At 30.4% G+C, this 19,114-nt stretch overlaps 1 protein-coding gene across 2 annotated transcripts; it reads left to right on the top strand.

Annotated features, from left to right (window-relative positions):
* The first annotated feature begins 3,404 nt into the window (after window positions 1-3,404).
* On the top strand, window positions 3,405-19,031 carry LOC113509303 (uncharacterized). 2 transcript variants are annotated; one of them, XM_026892618.3, is made up of 3 exons: window positions 3,405-3,582; window positions 11,568-11,766; window positions 16,250-19,031. In XM_026892618.3, exons 1-3 carry the CDS (start codon window positions 3,405-3,407, stop codon window positions 16,386-16,388), a joined length of 516 nt encoding a protein of 171 aa, XP_026748419.2. In that variant the 3' UTR covers window positions 16,389-19,031. The 2 variants fall into 2 exon arrangements, with proteins under 2 accessions (XP_026748419.2, XP_031770583.1); XM_031914723.2 differs by lacking the exon at window positions 3,405-3,582 and adding an exon at window positions 6,230-6,580.
* Window positions 19,032-19,114: the final 83 nt, after the last annotated feature.

Below are 19,114 nucleotides of genomic sequence, written 5' to 3'. Positions count from 1 at the left end.
TCTTCTCTAACTGTTAATATTTGCAAAGCTATCTTATTTGCTTTCAAACTTTTTAACGAAGTAACATGACTTCCCCATCTTGTAGCACAAGGCAATTTTAGTGTTTGTGTAGAATCTTCACCCTGCCTTGATTTTATCAACAAGGAACTTAATCGTTGACTCCTTTTAACAGTTTTTATTATATTTATGGCTTGCATAATAAACACAGTTACTTCTTGTATCTTTACAATATCTTGGCACAACAAGTTAAGGATATGTGCACAGCAACCGAGAGGAACAACATGTGGATATTTGAGTTTTGTTAATTCGAATGCCTTTTGTATATTTCTAGCGTTATCGCCAATAAGTACAAGAAACTTATTTGCTCCATACACTTTCATTACTTTTTCAACTTCTTGGCTAAGGTATTCACTAGTGTGAGGATTACTTTCTGTATTCAAACTTTTAACGTATGCAGGTTGAGGTTTTGATATAAGAAAGTTTATTATTCCTTCATTTCTTAAATTAGACCAGCCATCGCACTGAAGGTGTAAGTAACTACAAGCATTTAGTTCCTCATTTAACTCAAAACGCATTTCTCTATATATTTTATCTAAGTATTTTGTCGCTAAAGCTTTACGTGAAGGTATTTTAAATTTTGGTTGCAATTTTTCGAAAAATTGTATCCATAAAGGATGTTGCACCATCGATAATGGCGTCCCTGTTACAAATATAGCTCTCGCTAATTCTGTTTTTATATGATCATCGGTGTCTTGAAACTCAGCATTTATTGTAGTGTTAGCAGACGACGAGGGGCTTATAAAAGAATCATTTGTCTCTATCTCTGACAGTCCAGACATTTTGGTTTTGGACGAGCTATCTTTTATAAGTTTCATAGAGTCTTTTAATGTTTCTGGAGATTTTGGACAAGTGATAAGATGTTGAAGCATTTTGGCAGCATTACTGAATTTGTAGACCTTATTACAAAGCTTGCAAGAAACAGACTTGTTTGGTAAAGTACGGTAGTGCTCCCATATGCGTAAATCTTTAGGTCTCCCCATTGAACCTAAAAAAATGAACGATGATTAGTTGGTCTGACGAAAATTCAACAATAGAGTGCCTATTTTTTTACAATGATTATTTCTTGTTATTTACAATAAATTTATTAAAAAAATAATAAAATAAATACAAAAAGCCTTTGTAAAATTACATCTCCTCGGAGGATTAAACGCAGACGCTAGTTTATTATCGTATTGTTCTGTATTTTTCTCAGCAACTTCTTTAATTCGATTAGGTACTTACGCATATTATGTTAAAAATAAATATCTAGTACACATCTTAGGCTATCCACCATTATTATCCAATGACGACTCTCAGCTAACTATGCACTATCATCCAAAATAAACGTGTATGGAAAATTTTATCCCAGTCGGTTGAGGATTGAGGATAATTGCATCAACATACGAACATACCTACATACTTTTATTTACATAACGCAAGCTAAATAAAAGCTTGTAATAATACATCTAATTTTAAGTTAAAATTGTTAAGTGATCATGATATAATTGTATCATTCAAAAATCCACTTACCTTTAATTATTTCTTGTTAAGTATAAATATTATTTCAAATCTGCTCCCTTAATATGCACTTTTTTACTGCTTTTCCTACCTAACACGTTACCAGGAAGTCACGTTACCAGAGTCAGAGTAATAGTGAACACGTTTGACAGTGATTGTCGTCGCCTCATATTCAGCGTCGACGAATAGGGGAATCCCCAGTCATAATGTATTGCATGCGTGGCGGTCTTACTTCAAATCCATAAACAAAGAGATAATTACAGAACTCGATACTAGATGGCGCTGTTTTTGTTTGAAGAAAGTTTGCGGGCTAAAATACATAGAATTTCATCAATGACTTCCACAAAGAACAACATTTCTGTTTTTTCTAAGTCCGTATCTCTTCCGTATATTTCATAAGATATAAGCTTGGGCTACATTGTTATGCAACGTGATTTTGTCGCTGTCTTGCTAGCAGGGTTGACAGATATACGATTTAAATCGTACTCATACTATTATTTGTCTATTTTTTAATGTACGATCGTAAAGATTATGATCGTAATTCGCACAAAAACATACGACTTTTTGGTTACCTGGCAACATTTTTATTATGAAACGAACATGCTCACATCATCAGTCACATGCAACAATTTATTGGGGATTTCCCCTTCACATCTGGCAGTCCTGCTTGCTAGAATATAGGTAAGTCAGCCACAGTTACTGACGATCGATATTTAAAGGGTATTGTTTTTGTGCTAAATATTTCATAAAAACGTTATTTAATACTTTGTGGATTATTAATTTAGTTGATAATCACTGGAAGTAAAATGGATGCTAATTTGAGAGATCAAGATCTTCGTATAAAACAGTTAATAAAAGAAAATCTACGTAAGTACTCTTTTTATACCTAGGTAGGTAAGGTATAATAAACACAAAAGGTACTTAGATCGCGTGTGTTCGAAGCATTTATTCTAATAAATTTAATTTAAAATTGTAGAAAGAAAAAAATGTCTGCCAAGCCGTAGCCGAAGCCGATCTCCAAATATATTTGGCGATAGTGAGACCCAGTGTCCAGATGATTTACCCAGCGTCGTCGCAACAAAGAAAAAAACGAGGATAAAGTAAAAGAAAATTTACTGAAAGAAGAAACAAACTGTTCTAAATGCTTAATTTATGGAGAAGAGGATAAAAGAAATGAGTATTTCGGACTGTTAGTGGCTCAAGAATTTAAATATATACGGCCATGTGTGCGAACGAGGTGTTATGAAGAAATTTTAAAGTATCTACGGGAAGCAAAAGGCCAACATGTTGATCAACTGCAACATGAAAACACTGAAAATTAATTACTTTCATTTTATTATATATAGATTTTTAAAATTTCCTGAAATATTATTAGTTAACGTTTTATTTAATATTGTAGAATTGATCAATACAATTTATAAAAATAATTTATTGGTATTACTTACATATTTTCAAAAAAATACGTAAAAACCTATTTTTTTGGGTGATTATGGGAGTTTATGGGTGTTTATTGGGTTTTTACCAAAGCACCGGGTTTAAACCCGGTGCTTTGCCCATCTGTAACTAGTGGTGATTTAGTAATGCCAACCAGTTGGTTTTAATGAATATAATTACGAAATCTAACCCCGCGTGGCTGTTATTGGTTATAGTCAGTTTTATACGAGTGTTCAAGAAGGTCGTAGTGCAAAAGGGACATCAACTATGAATCTGTGATGATTGATGTATCCTCTTTAATCGATAACAGCTGTTTTTAATTTACTTACCTATGACTATTATTCGGAATTCTAGTCTTAATTTCTGACAAGTAGTATTCGAAATTTTAAAATAAAAAATTTAAAAAGTGCAAAATGAATTTGTTAAAATTGTGCTATATGTGGACCTTAATATATGCTTTGGTATTAGAATGTATATCGGCACAAGAGTCTACGTTTGAGTTACCCGTGCAGTTATTTGGATTTCCGTTCATCATATTAGCCGTTCGATTGACGAATTTTATCAAGAAGTTGTCATATGCCTTGAATCCAGGTAATTTTGTATAAAACAGATGTATATCTATTTATAAAAATAATATATTATATTATATATTTGTGTATAGACTTATCGTATTCTATTCATATTAAAACCTAGCTGTATCTTGCAGCTTTACCCGTGTGAATAGTTATTATGTCTCAATTTCGAATATGGATAAATGATGGTATATACATAATTTTTTTTTTTGGGTGTCAATGGTGCATTTATCATCTGATACCTTTTGGAACGGATATCCATGTGGATACCCATCCATCCTCGAATTTCAGATTAATCATTAAGAACTAACTAACCTCCCTAATATTTAGTTAATTTTACTTTCCTTTTAAGTAAATCATATTCTAGATTATTACAAATAATACATTATTTACGTGGGCAGAGCTGCGAATTATAGTTCGTAATAAACAAAATTGTGAACCGTAGATAGACCTATACAATCATTCTAATTGTTCGAATTTCAAACTGAGATACCATATAGATAGTACATACAAGTAACTAACAAATGATTATAATAGTAAAAATAGAAATAAGAAAATTAAAGTTCGTTGCTTTAGTTGCCCTGATTGAGAATCGAACCTAAGTAATTTCCTTATGCATAGCTAGTATAGTATACAGTAGCTAGTGTGTATTATCTGAGGCGTTGCTTTGCAATGAGCACATCTGTCGTCAAGAGTGATCGTACTCGTACATATACTTTGTGCTTAATATCAAATGTAGATTTTTACGCATACATTTTCGTAGGATCCTATAACTTTACTTGGTTTATGGCATGTACTGTCATACAGAATTAGACAGATATACAATTACTGAAATAAAATATTGTGGGTGTTGGTTTTAACTTTCTTATGGAGATTAAAAAACAGGTGCCTAGCAGTGGAATTTTAATAGGTTGTTGAGGTTCAGGATTTACTATAATGAGACTTCGTACAAAGTGGTTTAATAATGCCTATTTTTAAATGATGATTAATTATACAACCATATAACTACTGTTAATTACACACGATAAACGATAAGAAAATAATTTGTTAATCATGTTTGTGCAAAATTTAAATTCGCAATTTGTCAAAATGATTTAAAGATTAATGCAAGGTAAGAAAGAAATATTTTTATTGAAGTAAACGGAACGCAATTTCAGCCAAGAAGAACAGGCAAGAAATAGCTGAATGGATAAAACAACACAAAAGTATATTTAATTAAAATATTGATGATATTGAATCCCATTCAATATTATTAAGCTAAAAGGTAGCCTAATTAAATGGGGTTCCTCAAGTTTATTTGTAGTCTTTCAAACTAATATAATTAAAGAAATTTTCTAATTAAGTCCAAATTCCATCAGATACGGTTGTTTTGGTTTGTTGTTTATTCATAATTTGATATTTTCTATAAGCAATTTGAAAACCAGATAATAATTCTCAAAAAAATCCTGAGCAGTTACTATCCTTAATTTACTCTGACTCGTCGAATAAGACGAATTACAAGCTCTAAGTTCGTAAATACTATTTTTATTGTGTTTAAATTAAAGATTTCGGATGAGACAATTGACAGTAAGCATAGATTAATAATAGATTAAGGGTTTCCTATGATATGAAAGATCGAAGAAAGTCTTTAGTCTATGGTAGAGATTTTTCTTTTTGGTATCTAATCGTATATATGAACAAAAAAGTAGTTTTATACCTAATGTTATAACTAACTATACCAGAGACTTCGTTAGCGTGCACAAACATCCATCATAATTAATTCTGTACAGCATTTTTTCACGCTTTTATATTTTTACGCCATTTATTGTCAAATAGATTCAATACCTTGACAATTACAATTTTTACATTTTTATGAAGAAAAAATTTGCATAAATTGTCCAGAAAAATGTAAAAACCCCTCATTTCTCTTTCCCATATAAATTGTTATTAGCTGTCTATTTTAAACATTTTAAATATTGACGTCAAATACATAAATAGTTTTTGACAGAACGATGCATATGTTAGTTAGTTTAAAATAAAGATATCTCAAGGTGCATATAAATGACACAAATAGGTAATTAATAATACTTAGTAAAACCTTGAATTATTCAATACCTAATTTGTATGAGTACAAAAGCTACTGGTTTAATTCTCTATTACAAAGTTTTAATAATTGTTTAATGTAATATTGATTGTATTTATATTGTTTTCTTTATATTTTTTTATCAGTCAATAGAGAAATATTAATTTGCTAATGATTGAATAAGTGAAGTAAACTGCAGTTTTGCGATTTTTATAGACATTTCATAGTGGTTCAACGTGGGAAATCCATATAAAATCTTACTACATCCTACTCAACACAGAGTAGGTTAAAACTATGACATAACAGTTCGATTGACCAACAATAAACGCAACTTATCCGTTGCTGTAGAAGGTGTTGTGTTACGTTCCTTGTCACGTAGGTAATAATATTTTTTGCAGTACAATCTTAACCGTTCGACTGACTAGTTCACAATCCCATCGCGTTTCTGACCACGCGTTGTGTTGTAACGGAACGCAAAATCGCGCGGTATCTAGAATAATTTTGAAAATAGAATTACATTGTTTTTAAATGTAAACACGTGTCTACCAAACTTTCGTGTTACTAGCTAATTATTTTATTTTTATTAACGTTTTTATGTGATAAATATTCAAAATTATTCATAAGCATCACAAGTCAAAGGAAAGAGTGACTTGTAATTGCGAAATCTTTGACTATTTGATGCTCGTACTTCTTTGAAAGGTCCTACTTACGTGTTGTCTTTATTTATGTTCAGTTGTTTTTAATTCGTAGGTAATTTAAAATAATAAAATTAAAATGGAGTGGTGCAAGTTCTATTCAGGCACATTAGTAGTTCTGTTAGTGTTTCATTTCAGTGAAGTGAACAGTCAAGAGACATTGTTCGAATTACCGGTACAATTAGTCGGTTTTCCTGTCATTACAGCTAGTGTTAGGTTAACTAACTTTCTTAAAAAACTGACCTATTCTCTCAGTCCAAGTAAGTATAACTTTAGATAAACTACTAACATTAGACTACTTATAATAATATTTGGATGTTTAGATGTTTATTATTTTAATCACATTTAAAAGACGAAACTGATTTGAGTAAAATTTTGTGCATAGATAGACTGTGTATTTATCTTTTTGTCTTTATATTATCACTTTTTGGCTGCAGTGGATCAAACCTAGCCAAAATTTTTAGCGATATCAATTTCTGTCACTTGATTCAGCAAGTAACTAGTTATTTCCTCAATGATTGTAGGTCATATATCATTCTATCACTTTCATACCTTTCGTACGATGAGAGGACGCCATCCTTAGGTCATTAGCATTATGTCATACCTGTTCTTCTCCTGTAAGGGGGAGACAGTTATAAAAAGAAAAAATCTCTTTAATTTCTTTTAATACGTAATTTTTTTAATAAAGCAAACTTAATTATAATTATGATAAAATTAGAATCAATTACAATATTCTTAAACAGACCAGTCCCTACTAAAAGTACCCGTTCACGAGTATGACGGATAAGCCAACCATCGGTTGTGTTCAATCATATTAGAGGAAGCCCAATGATGCGGCACATAACGCCGCCACTTTTCTGGATATTATAGTGAGCATGATTTGTTTCAAGATACGAGATTACGTCAAAAATATCGATACTCGATTGAACATGCCAGTCAGTATACACACTCATTACAAAATTAAAATATTTTATATTTATACAAATTATTTATTTTACGAGTTTTAACAATATTAATTAATCGTTATTAATACACAATATTTATTTATTATTTTTCATTATTATTTGTAATATGTTTAATTTATTGTAGGTCTATTTACTACAGTGTAATATTATGCATTTTTTTCGTTTACATGATATATTAAACTATGAATTTACTAGTTAATACCCATAACTTTGCTTGTATAACTGAAATTAGTTGATTAACCAGGATCAAATTTAACCTTTGTGTCCCTTAATATTACACTCAACCTGTGTACTAAATTTCATTATGCTTTATTAAGTTGTCAAAGCGCTAAGAGATAACAAACAAATTAACTTTATAAAAATTAACTTTCAAATTTATAGTAAAAATCTTTATAATTAAAGACTATTACTATTACTTATTTAGTATAATTATAACATTTTTAATATCAATATACTCGTATATTATTTACACGCTGTAGACCGCGGCTTTTCACGCGTGATGTCATGTTTCCCCTATAAGTTTTCTTCTATGAAATATGTTTCCGAATTTTTTTCTTAACGGATACTTAAGTGTTTAAGTAACCTATGTTTCAAATTTTAGATTTCTACACTTAGTAGTTGACTGTGTATTGATAATTAGTCAGGACGGACGATTTTATAATGTTATTTATTATCACAATTCATACGGAATATTGTTACAAATATTGATTGTAAAACAAATTTATTTGAAAGTAAACATCAACAGCTATTCACGACATATATAATTTATAGCACCACTTTCAGTCACTGCAGTGTAATAAATGCATTTTTGCGCAGTACAATATACGACATGACATGATGTATTGGTCTTTAAATGTACTCGTACGTTTATGCGTAACTTATTCCTTATGTATATTTTTTTATATTCATATTCTTTTTATATCTACAATATTTTAGATTCAAAATATTGGTATATTTTAATGTAAGAATTGACTTAAAATTAGTTGAGAATATCCAACTAGTTTCAAGTGCATCCGGGACCCTTATTCATGAGCGATCGTGACGCGAGCGCAAGTCTAATATTATTCGTATGTTATAGTAGGAATATTTTTACACAATATTGATTATGAATAATAGATAATATAAACTGATTGCAAAAATACTAGAAAAAAAGAAAACCATCAGTACCCATTCGTGACATGTTTAATTTATAGCGCCATTTTATGTCGTTGCGGTGCAATAAATGCATTTTTTGCAATACAATGCATGATACGACACGACGTACAAATATTTAACTTATTTCGGATAAATATTTAACTTACTACGAACCTATATGTACATATACATAATAGTCACATCACTGAGAATTGTCGCTTACTGCATAGTTTCAGCGTGGTTTCTTTCCGTAAACACTCAGGCTGTATAATGAGCTCCATGTCGTGGTTTTTTCCTGGAGACTAGAGTATGAGCTTCTTCAAAAAAGGTAAATTAAGATTTGTTTAGGGTCGACAATGCACACGTTTTTAATAAGACGGGCTATATGCTCGTTTCTAGTGGTTAGTAAAGTGTTATTAGTTGTTACTTTCGTGGTATATAAAAATATATACGTACTTACTTGTAGTAATAATATAATAATATTTTAAGATTAAAAATATTATAGCTACTGTCAGTTCATTAGTTACATTAGATGCATAACAAAATTTAATTTTACTGATGATTTTAATTTAACTTTATGAATACACCTTATATTTAATCTTATATTTTAGTACTACATATATATATATATATATATATATATATATATATATATATATATATATATATATATATATATATATTAACCTAGTTACTAATTGGTGGCCTTTATAGCGGGATTAAATCCATTACTAAATCATAATAATGACAAAAATTTCTATACACAATAATATATATTGGTTGTCAGATAGTATCAGTTATAATGATTATTCGATTGATTTCTCTACTTTCAATATAGTTCTTTGGTCGCTACAATTTCCGTAACGTTAGTAGTCACCAGCACTGACCTTCAATACAAAGAGTAATTTCAAAATAGATATTTCATATAAACCTCAATCGTAGATAAAGAAATAATGGTATAACTAGTTTAAATCTTACAGATTACATTAGTATAAAGGTGGTAGTTACGTTCTAGCTGTCATTAACTATTAAATAATGCAACAGCAGCATTGATAGATGTATATAGCGTTACACTAGTTATTGGTTTACAGGTTTATTTATTCACACTTTGCGTGCGAGTCGAGTGTTAGTGAGACACATTACACTAGTCACTGTTTATTTCATGTTTTGTTATTGTGTCATGTTTTTGGTATTAAGAATTCGATAATCATAGAAAAAAAATATTTCGATTCTATACATAATAATTAGGGAATCTTCTTAGGTATGTTTAGTTTAGAGTACAGGATATAGTTAAATTAATTTCACAGATCCGCACGAAACGATTCATTTTCGTTTCTAGTGCGTACTGCTAAGGAATAAAATACTCTTCCTGCTTCTGTTTCCGGATAAATAAACTCTGAGATTCTTCAAGTCTATGGTGTATAAGAATCTTTCTGGGTAAGAGCGCTACATCCTAGATCTTATCATCATTTACCATCAGGTGAGGTAAGATCGAGCGCTAACCTATTTAATAATAAAAAAAAATATAGTTGATCAATCAGTTATTAGAAAAAGATTAATTTAAAATATTATAAGCATTCAAAAAAAGGTATAATTTCATAAACAAAGAGTATTACCTAATTACAGCTCATATGGTCAAAGATACTGCCTACAAAGAAATTGATACTATATTGAGATATAAATTTAAAACCAATAATTTCTATTATCAAATTTGAAAAAAAAAACAAAAAAAAAATAAAAACCAACAAAAGCACAAAACCTGCGTTTATATATTTTATTGTATGATTCCGGTAGTGAGTTTGTATATTCCACTGATTTCATCTTGTATACAAACATATTAATTAATATTACTCACAGAGTCTATTCTTTGGTCTTCTTACAAATGTATCTATATTCAATTTAAGAAAAAAAAACTATTATTTAAAAAGAGCAACGCTAAATTGTTACGAAAAATCGAAATGAAACTAATACACATACACTGCTTATACTCGATTCAATTCATTATTTCCTTTATAATTTAAGGTTTCTGTTTATAGTAACTCGCATATTTTTTTTAATGACACTAAATGTACGCTCTAAAATACTTTTATAGCAGGTATTTATTTATCTATATAAACCTTTAAAGCTAAGCTTGAGAATGTCAGAAAAAGATGGTTATTTATTGTTAGTCCAATTAAAAACAAAAAGTACGAAATGATGGACTCAAACTTTAAACGGCCCAAACTTTGTTCGAGACAAGTTAGAGTGGCAATTAAGATGACAAGGGCCCAAATTGTCGCATGTAAAAGAAGATAAAGAATACCTTAGATAAACAACAAAAAATAACACCCTATATAATGTTTACAATTTTTTAAGTGGCTTTTTAATGGAAATGAAAAATACTTTTTGTGCTACGTGATGTTTTTGACTGTGGTTTTAACAGTTAATTTTAAAATAGCAGAAATTTAAGCACTATTTACTTATATTTTTTATCGTGTTAAGTCCCGATAGTGTATTTAAAATATATGGCTTAGATTTATAATTTTTTCTGCAACTGATAGAGTTATGTATCATCATCATATCAGCCTTTAACTGTCCACTACCGAACACAAGCCTCCCCCTTGTGGGGTTTTGCCAGTAGTTGCCAAGCTTGGCAGATGGATTGGCTATTGGAGTTAGGCTTTGGAGGTGTTTTAAGAGGGACGCTGCTGCTTATCCTTCGCCCTCTCTTATTCACCTTTTACAATACCCACGAGAAAGGAAGTGATGGCGTATTTTATATCAGGACCACACGACCTAAAGTTGTGTATGTTGACTGTTAATATTGTCACGATTAATATGTGTGATACAAAATGTTCAACTTTTTATGTATAAAATAAGATAGGTACACCCAATGCATATGACGTACGTTACATAACTAAATGCTTATTTTATAGTAGAGAATAAAACGTTGATGATAAAGTCAAGTCAATTGATTGGAATTGACCATGACAGTAACAGCTACTCACTATTTGTTTTTTAATAAGACCTACAGACTAACAGAAGGCGTACTAGCAACTGCCAGATTCCTACCGTTTAAAATCTTATAATGTCGCGTCATTTGCTGTATGAACAAAGCATGAGTTGACAGCTAATTTAGACATTTTAGTTTCTTTTTATTATTTTCCAGCAACCTACCGATCTCGCAATCGTCGTCAATTGTCATTTTCGAGTGACGTTGCTGAACCTTACGACGTGCAAGAGGTTGAGAAGTATATAGTCGGCGAGTTCGGCGCACGAGCATGCGTGTTCGAGCGCGTGTGCGCACACTACGCGGCGCGGGCGCAGGCCCAGCCGAAACCGCAGTTGGACTGGCCAGACGTATTCAGGTATCGATTGTTTTTTTAAATATAAATAAATAAAAAGTTACAGGGTACATAAATAGCAATGTATGAGGTGTACCGTGGGCGCCATAGTTTATTCTGTGATACATGGTGCTGTTCATGTTCCTATGCGACAAATAGTAATTATTGTATATTTAGCTAGTAATCTATAGTTGGGAATAAGTATACAGAATAGATAAAAAAATATTTAAAATAAGCCTTTTTAAATATCATATAGTTACAACAGACAGTATTATTGTTATTTTATGAAATATTCTATGGATACGATAATATTTATTGGTTAGAGGTAGATAGATATAATATTAATTTTTATCAATAAGGTTCTATAGAATCGTACTAACTGCCTAATCAGAAATAAAACCGAAAAATCTAAAGACTTCTAGCTTAGTTTATAATTAATTTATAAACTTCAGTCAGAAAATAATTATAAAATATTTCTTTATGAATAATATAAAAATAAAATTTTACTATTATTTTATTTTATTATTTTATCGATATTATGATTTTGAGCCATGTTCTTCAGAATTAATTCCGCAAATACTTACTCCTACTATATCTAGAATTCCGTTGTTGAGTCCTCTCTGTTACAATCCGCATAATCCGCGAGCACACGGAAACAATTTCGCATTCGAATTCATTAAGTAGTTCGCTACACTTCCAAAACTTCCTCTATTGGGAAACACACATGACCTTGACATAATCCATCTATTATATTTCTATGAATATTTCATAACGCATTCAAATTAGAAGATTCAAGGTCGCGCCGAATTGTGAGTGGCATCCAGGTCAGAGAGTCGACGAATTGCGGACACTTTGTTTAAGAATGCATTGTGAACGATCCGGTGAGCCACAAGTGGGTCACGATGTAATAGTGGTCACGCAACCGTGGGTCATCGTATGCCCTGTCTAGTATAGTGTATTCCAGTCACGCAGCCATTGCTATATTATGGAATCGTAAATTATACTTTTTTAATGGATGAAAATGGATTGGTAACCCTGCCCACGATATCGGTATACACTGGCGTGGCACCAATGAGGGATGATAGCTGAGGATGTAAGCAGATCAGTTGGTCCATTGTGACGAATTAAAAAAAAAAGGATAGTTTCTAGGGAGACCCGCGTGAAGTTTGACCTGATAAGGATATTGCTCGAAATGAGGCTGTTAGACTCCATTATTAATGATCCCCTTCCCCTATCATAAAATAATTAGGTTATATCTTACTTTATTATTCCTTAGTCATTACCTTCCCGCTACATAGAACGTGCAGAGACCCCATAAGAGTAGGATATAGCGTGCTATTACAGCACCGGCTAGGAGGCTTGTGTAGGATTTTATTTCAATTTGCCATCTCTTGCATTGGTATATTTTATTATATTTCTTTAGCTGTCTCTTACTACGATGGATAAAAATACAAATTCTAAAGGTTACCTGGAAGAGATAGCATAAAGTTAGTATTCATTTAACGCTATGAGAAAAATATTTTAATATAGGTGATAAGGCGCCTATAGTTTTCTCAGTGTGATCATACTTGTAATTGTTTGTATTATATTTATAACAAATTTACTAGTGTAATGTTTTGGAGGAAACAATAAAATGTATTCTATCCATATAGTGTAATAAGATAAATAAGTAAATAGATAAACAGTTATCTCAATTTATGCTAGGCAGGAGTTTAATTAATAATTTATTAATTGACTCATAACCGGAACGTATGCTTTTAGTAATTATTTACAAGTTATGGTCATCGAAAGTATTTAATGCATTAAATTGTGCGCATGTGAAATCTCAGTTATCAAGGATTTATTTGTGGCCAAGACCCTATAATAATCTTATTGTTTACCGTTTGCCAAATTTTCCCAACACGATTACTTAACTGTTAATAAGTTGCGCCGACTAAGTTAATGATTATTGTTTCCTTTAATCAAAGTTAACATACTTTCTTATTTGATTACAACGACATTGTTAAAGAAAACAACTACATTAACAAAATTAATATACGATCGTTACAATATATTATTATACAATTTATCAATTTTAATTATATAAAGAAACAATTTAATTTTTGAATGATTAGAACTATTTTGAATTCTAATAAAGATTTTGAAATGTTTTTTCTTTATTATTATTTAGTATTGACATTATCAAAATTTCTCAATTTATGGCAGATTATAAAGTGCACGTTCGACATCCGAGGTGAACTGCGTTTATGCAATACCACAACGGCACTTTCACTGTTCTAATGGCATCTCCTCTCATTGAAATTTAAACCTTATGACAACTGATCTTATCTGATATATGTATACGAGCAATAATATTGTCATCTTACATTGAGATGCATGTTTTAATATTTTACTTAAGATGTGACAACAAGGTTTATTTTGGCATGCAACTGTGAGATCGCATTACTCTCGTTTGTGGGTTACTGCACGAAGATCATACCGATGTGTAGTTCCGTATATCTTGTTTCAACTTTACAAGTATTCGAACAATATTAAATTATATAGGAAATATCTAAAGACATTCGTTATATTAATTTGTCGATAGTGTATAAGTTATAATAACCAAATATACAATGATAGCCATGCTTTGGATAAACCGTGATTTATTAACTTATCATGTAATAATTATTTTTGTTGTCATTACCAACACGGCAAATATGACGAGATGCAAATTTATGGTTTACTAGATATATTTTGCAGCTTTGCACGTATACATTTTTATAGAGTATTCTATGGGTTTTTCCGTGTTGTTCCAGTATAGAATAGGGTATCCCTTCTTTTCCCATGGGTGTAGTAAGGGAAGGCAAGGGATAGGAAGAGGTGACTAAGGGACTTAATGGTCAAGGAACGGGTAGCAACGTTCTTTTTAAAACATCTCTAAAGCCTAACTGCAATTGCCAATCCGCCTGCCAAACGAAGTAACTACTGACAAAACACACCAAGAGGAAGGCTTATGTTCAGCAGTGGACAGTTAAGGGTTGATATGATGATAATTCTATGGGTTATGTTACTCTGTAATCCATTAGAAATTAGTGTTATAACACCTTAGTCCTCAAGAATGGCAACGCATGGGGGGTTATCATGGGCGAAACAGTATAATCTGTTATGTCCATAGTATTGTTCATGTCAATAGGTGACGATTATGACTTTCCACCAGGTGGACCGTCAGTTTGATTTCTGTTCTAAATTGCGTAAAAAAATAATCCGTTTAACCATTTACGCGTGATTGAGCCGTCAATATCCAAAAATCTTTACAATTTTTTTCATTAATAATATTAGTAAAATTTACGAGATGATTTTTTTAAATGTAGTTCCAAAGGTAAACTTTTTATTTTCACCCTCCCGTTTGCTCGTACGAGTACCATGACGAATAATGTAATAAAAGCTCAAAAGCTTAAGGGTGGCCCCCTCAAATAAGCCTCTGAGCTTTTGTTATATTATCTGGCTTTGGACCGTTATGTAAGGGCATGTTAAACATTATCTGTGAATTTCAAGTGTCTATCTTAATTCGTTTTGGATTTATACAGCCATGCTGGACTGACAGACATCGTTTGTACAATAAAAGGATTTTACAAAATCCTAAAATATACATTTTGTTACCATCAAAAGTAAATTATCGTAAAAAAAAATTATATGGGTATTACATGAAAGATAGATATCTAGGCATATTTCTTACTATATTAATACACTAGCGTTTCACCCCGGTTTCACTAGGATGGAAAGATAATATAATACATAATAAAAAAAATCTTATTCAAACTAAGTGACTGTAATATTTGTTTTTATGCTTAATTTAATTTATATTTTATGTACTGTATGAAATTATTGTATCTTATATAACATTTTAGTTAGTTAATAGTTAGTTTAATAATCATAAAATTTAATAGTTTACGAGATCGATTTTAAAGAGACCTTGAAGTTACATTCGCTATTTCTAAAATTAAATTTAGAGATTGTTATTATTCCATATAGTAATTATTTTACATATCTGTGAATTACATTCAAATGTAATATATTTATGTCAGATCTGTTCCTTTAAATTCATGGTGGCCCGTTAGATAATCCTGTCTATAAACTATCAATTTGAAAGAAAAATTTTAAAGAATCTAGAAAGGTTTACGGTTTGACATAATTAATTTCAATATTTTTATTACAAGTTTTTGTTTAACTTGTATGTAACTCATTGTATTAAAAAATGATCTATTTATATCCACTTGCTGGATGATCCGATTGTACTGAAATTTGTCATATTTATGTAATATGCTGGTGTAATAAAAAAGCAGCATATGAACAAATATAGTCATAGGAATTTTTAAACTGTGCACGATAAAACGTAGCATAGTATAAAAGGTTTCGACTCGTTTGATTTGTCTTGACAAAAATGTAATCCAGAGTGGCGCCCAAAGTCTGATAATGATGCTTAAAAGCTATATCCCATATTTTTAAACAACTTGTTTATTATCCACAGCCAGTACAAGCGTTCAACGGACCAGGCAAAGGAGTTCTATTTGCTGAGCGTATTCCTTGGTGACATCGTGGGATCACCACAGCTATGTCATCAGCTCGGGAAACGAAGAGGTTGTGATGTTGCCCAATTAGGAGCGTAAACCAAATAAATTTCAATTATTTAGTTTTAATTAGTAAAAAAAAAGTTGTTTCACCGAATGGTAAATATTATTAATGGATAATAGTTTTTATATTTTAATAATCTTTCTATAAGTGTAAAATAATGTAATACGCCTTGGTATTTTTGTAATTAGTAAATTATTTTAAATATTTTTTAGTATTAAAGGGAAAGTGAGATATAAAAAACCACATCAATAAATGGTGATCTAGTGTAATATTAACGACTCATAATAAAGTCGTTATTTTAGAATAATTTAGTAATAATTATGACATTGTTAGTTTATAGAAAGTGTATCCAATGTTTGTAAGAATTACAATGTTTAATTATTTTTAAGTAACACGCGCGCATTATTAATTACCTATGTAGATTTTTAGTACGTTTACTATTAATATTTTAATAGATTTTAAATTGATTAATTAGGTTTTAATTATTATAGCATTTCGTGTGCATTCTACAGTGATGTCAGAATCTAAAGAATTCCTTTATACCAGTTGTCCAACGAACAGACTAATGTGTATTAATAGCCTTTATGTATACTTATACAGTGAACGCTCTATATAAAAAAAAATCTTTTAAAAGTTGTTTATAGGGGAAAAAGGAGTATAAAAATAGTTTAACGTCTAGAAAATATTTTTACTTATTTCTTTTACTAACTAAACTGAGTAGAATAAATAAAATATAAAGAATGTTGCTTATATTAGAGCGTTCACTGTATATTGCACTATACTTAAATGCAATTCATAATTTTATAAAAAAATTAATCATAACTAGGCCCAGGTACATACATTGGCTCCTATGTTAAATTGGGTATGGGCATGCATACCTAAATATCGTCATTTATTTATTATCAAATTTCATCCTAACATTACTATTTTGTTATTATCTATGGTAGCGTTAATAACGTATGACAAGAACCATAAATTTTTCTTTCTTGTTTTTACACTTTTTGTATCATTTTTTTTTGTACAACTTAGTACGGCAAACAAGCTGACGGCCCACCTGATGGAAAGTGGTAACCGTCGCCTATAGACATGAGCAGTACCATGGACATAACAGAGTATACTGTTTCGCCCATGATACCTCCCATGCGTTGCCATTCCTGAGGAATCAGGTGTTATTCCTCTGTACCCTGTAAATTCACGCCATATCCCACCCTTCAAACCGAAGCACAGCCATGCAAACACAACTGCTTCACGGTAGAAACACGAATGGGACAGAGGTACCCAAGCAATCGACTTTTGTACAAAGTCTTCCTATGGTAACTCATCTGGTGATCCATCGGTTTTTATTGAACTTTGCCCGAATTAAATAAGTAAAATATTACTTATACTATTTTTGAAAACAATACATATCATTGGGAATGAACTCTTTCAGTTGGCCTGGATGGGGATATTAAAATACGCTATCATTTACTTCATAGTCCGGTGTAACATTAATCATTGTGAATGGCTTTATTAATGTAATAAATACGAAGAACAATACTATTCATAAGTGATAAGAAACGAATAATAATAGGCTTTGGTATAATAATATATGATACAAAAAAAAACTCAGTTTATCATATCTTTTGGAAGATTTTGGTGGTGACGTCGATAATGAAGGGTTTAATGTACTTTAAAAGCTTATAGAGCATAGACTACATTTGTTTATTTTTTTATTAAAATTAAAATATAACATAGATGTATAGAGGCATAACACTTTAGTTCTCAGGAATGGCAACGCATGAAGGACATCATGGATGACGCAGTATACTCTATTATGCCCATGGTACAGTTTATGTCTATTACCACTTTCCATCAGGTGGTCCATTAGCTTATTTTCCATTCTAAGTTGCATAAAAAAGATATTTTTATTTTATAATTATTAATTATTAATAGTTATTTTCGTTACTAACCGAGCTCCTGGTTTTAAATCTCATTTGAAATATACTAGGCATACATAAGTAAGTAAGTAGTGGAATTTGTATCATAAGTTTATATTATCTATAGGTACTTAGTTTTTTATTTAATATTATTGAATTATACTGTATACCTGGTTACCTATATATATTGTTATGTAAATATTTATCTATAACAATAATATGTTTTTATAGATATTTATCTACATACAATAATATTAACATTTGTTGTTAAAATTAATAGATAATAGATTTAAAAGCACAGACTTACTACCGTGAATTCTTCCTTTTATGATGCCACTGAATCTATTAATTACATGTAGTAATTTTCTTAATTAACTTACAGTAATAATATCCCTGTTATGGTTTTCAGCTTGTGGTTTATAGAAAATTTTAATACATACTATTTTCATTTAAGAGTTTCCTCTTGTCGGTGCAACTAATTCATGCATCTTCCTCCAGCCAGCTCTATCTCAGGCCATATCCTTTATCTCCCTATACATACTGCTTCTTCTAATTTTTACCACAATTATAATTAGTTATGTTCAATAATTATTATATATGTAATTATAAAACATAACCAATTATAATTATTATAATTTGATTCATTATATTAAGTGAAACAAAATATTATATGTCATTTTTAATTGTGTTCAGAAATCTATTGACGCTTGTATAAGTAGGCAATAAAAAAATAAGAGTATCAATTTTCATTCAGTATCATTATCTAATTTTATATTAAAAAATTTATAATATTTTTCAATTATTTTATATTTTATTTTATATTATATAGTTATTTTATTATTATC

This window comes from Galleria mellonella, unplaced genomic scaffold (genome assembly GCF_026898425.1).
Source record: "Galleria mellonella isolate WM207_F2 unplaced genomic scaffold, CSIRO_AGI_GalMel_v1 utg40, whole genome shotgun sequence".
NCBI lineage: Eukaryota > Metazoa > Arthropoda > Insecta > Lepidoptera > Pyralidae > Galleria > Galleria mellonella.
Note: the sequence above shows the minus strand (reverse complement) of the source record. Positions and strands in the feature narration are given on the sequence as shown.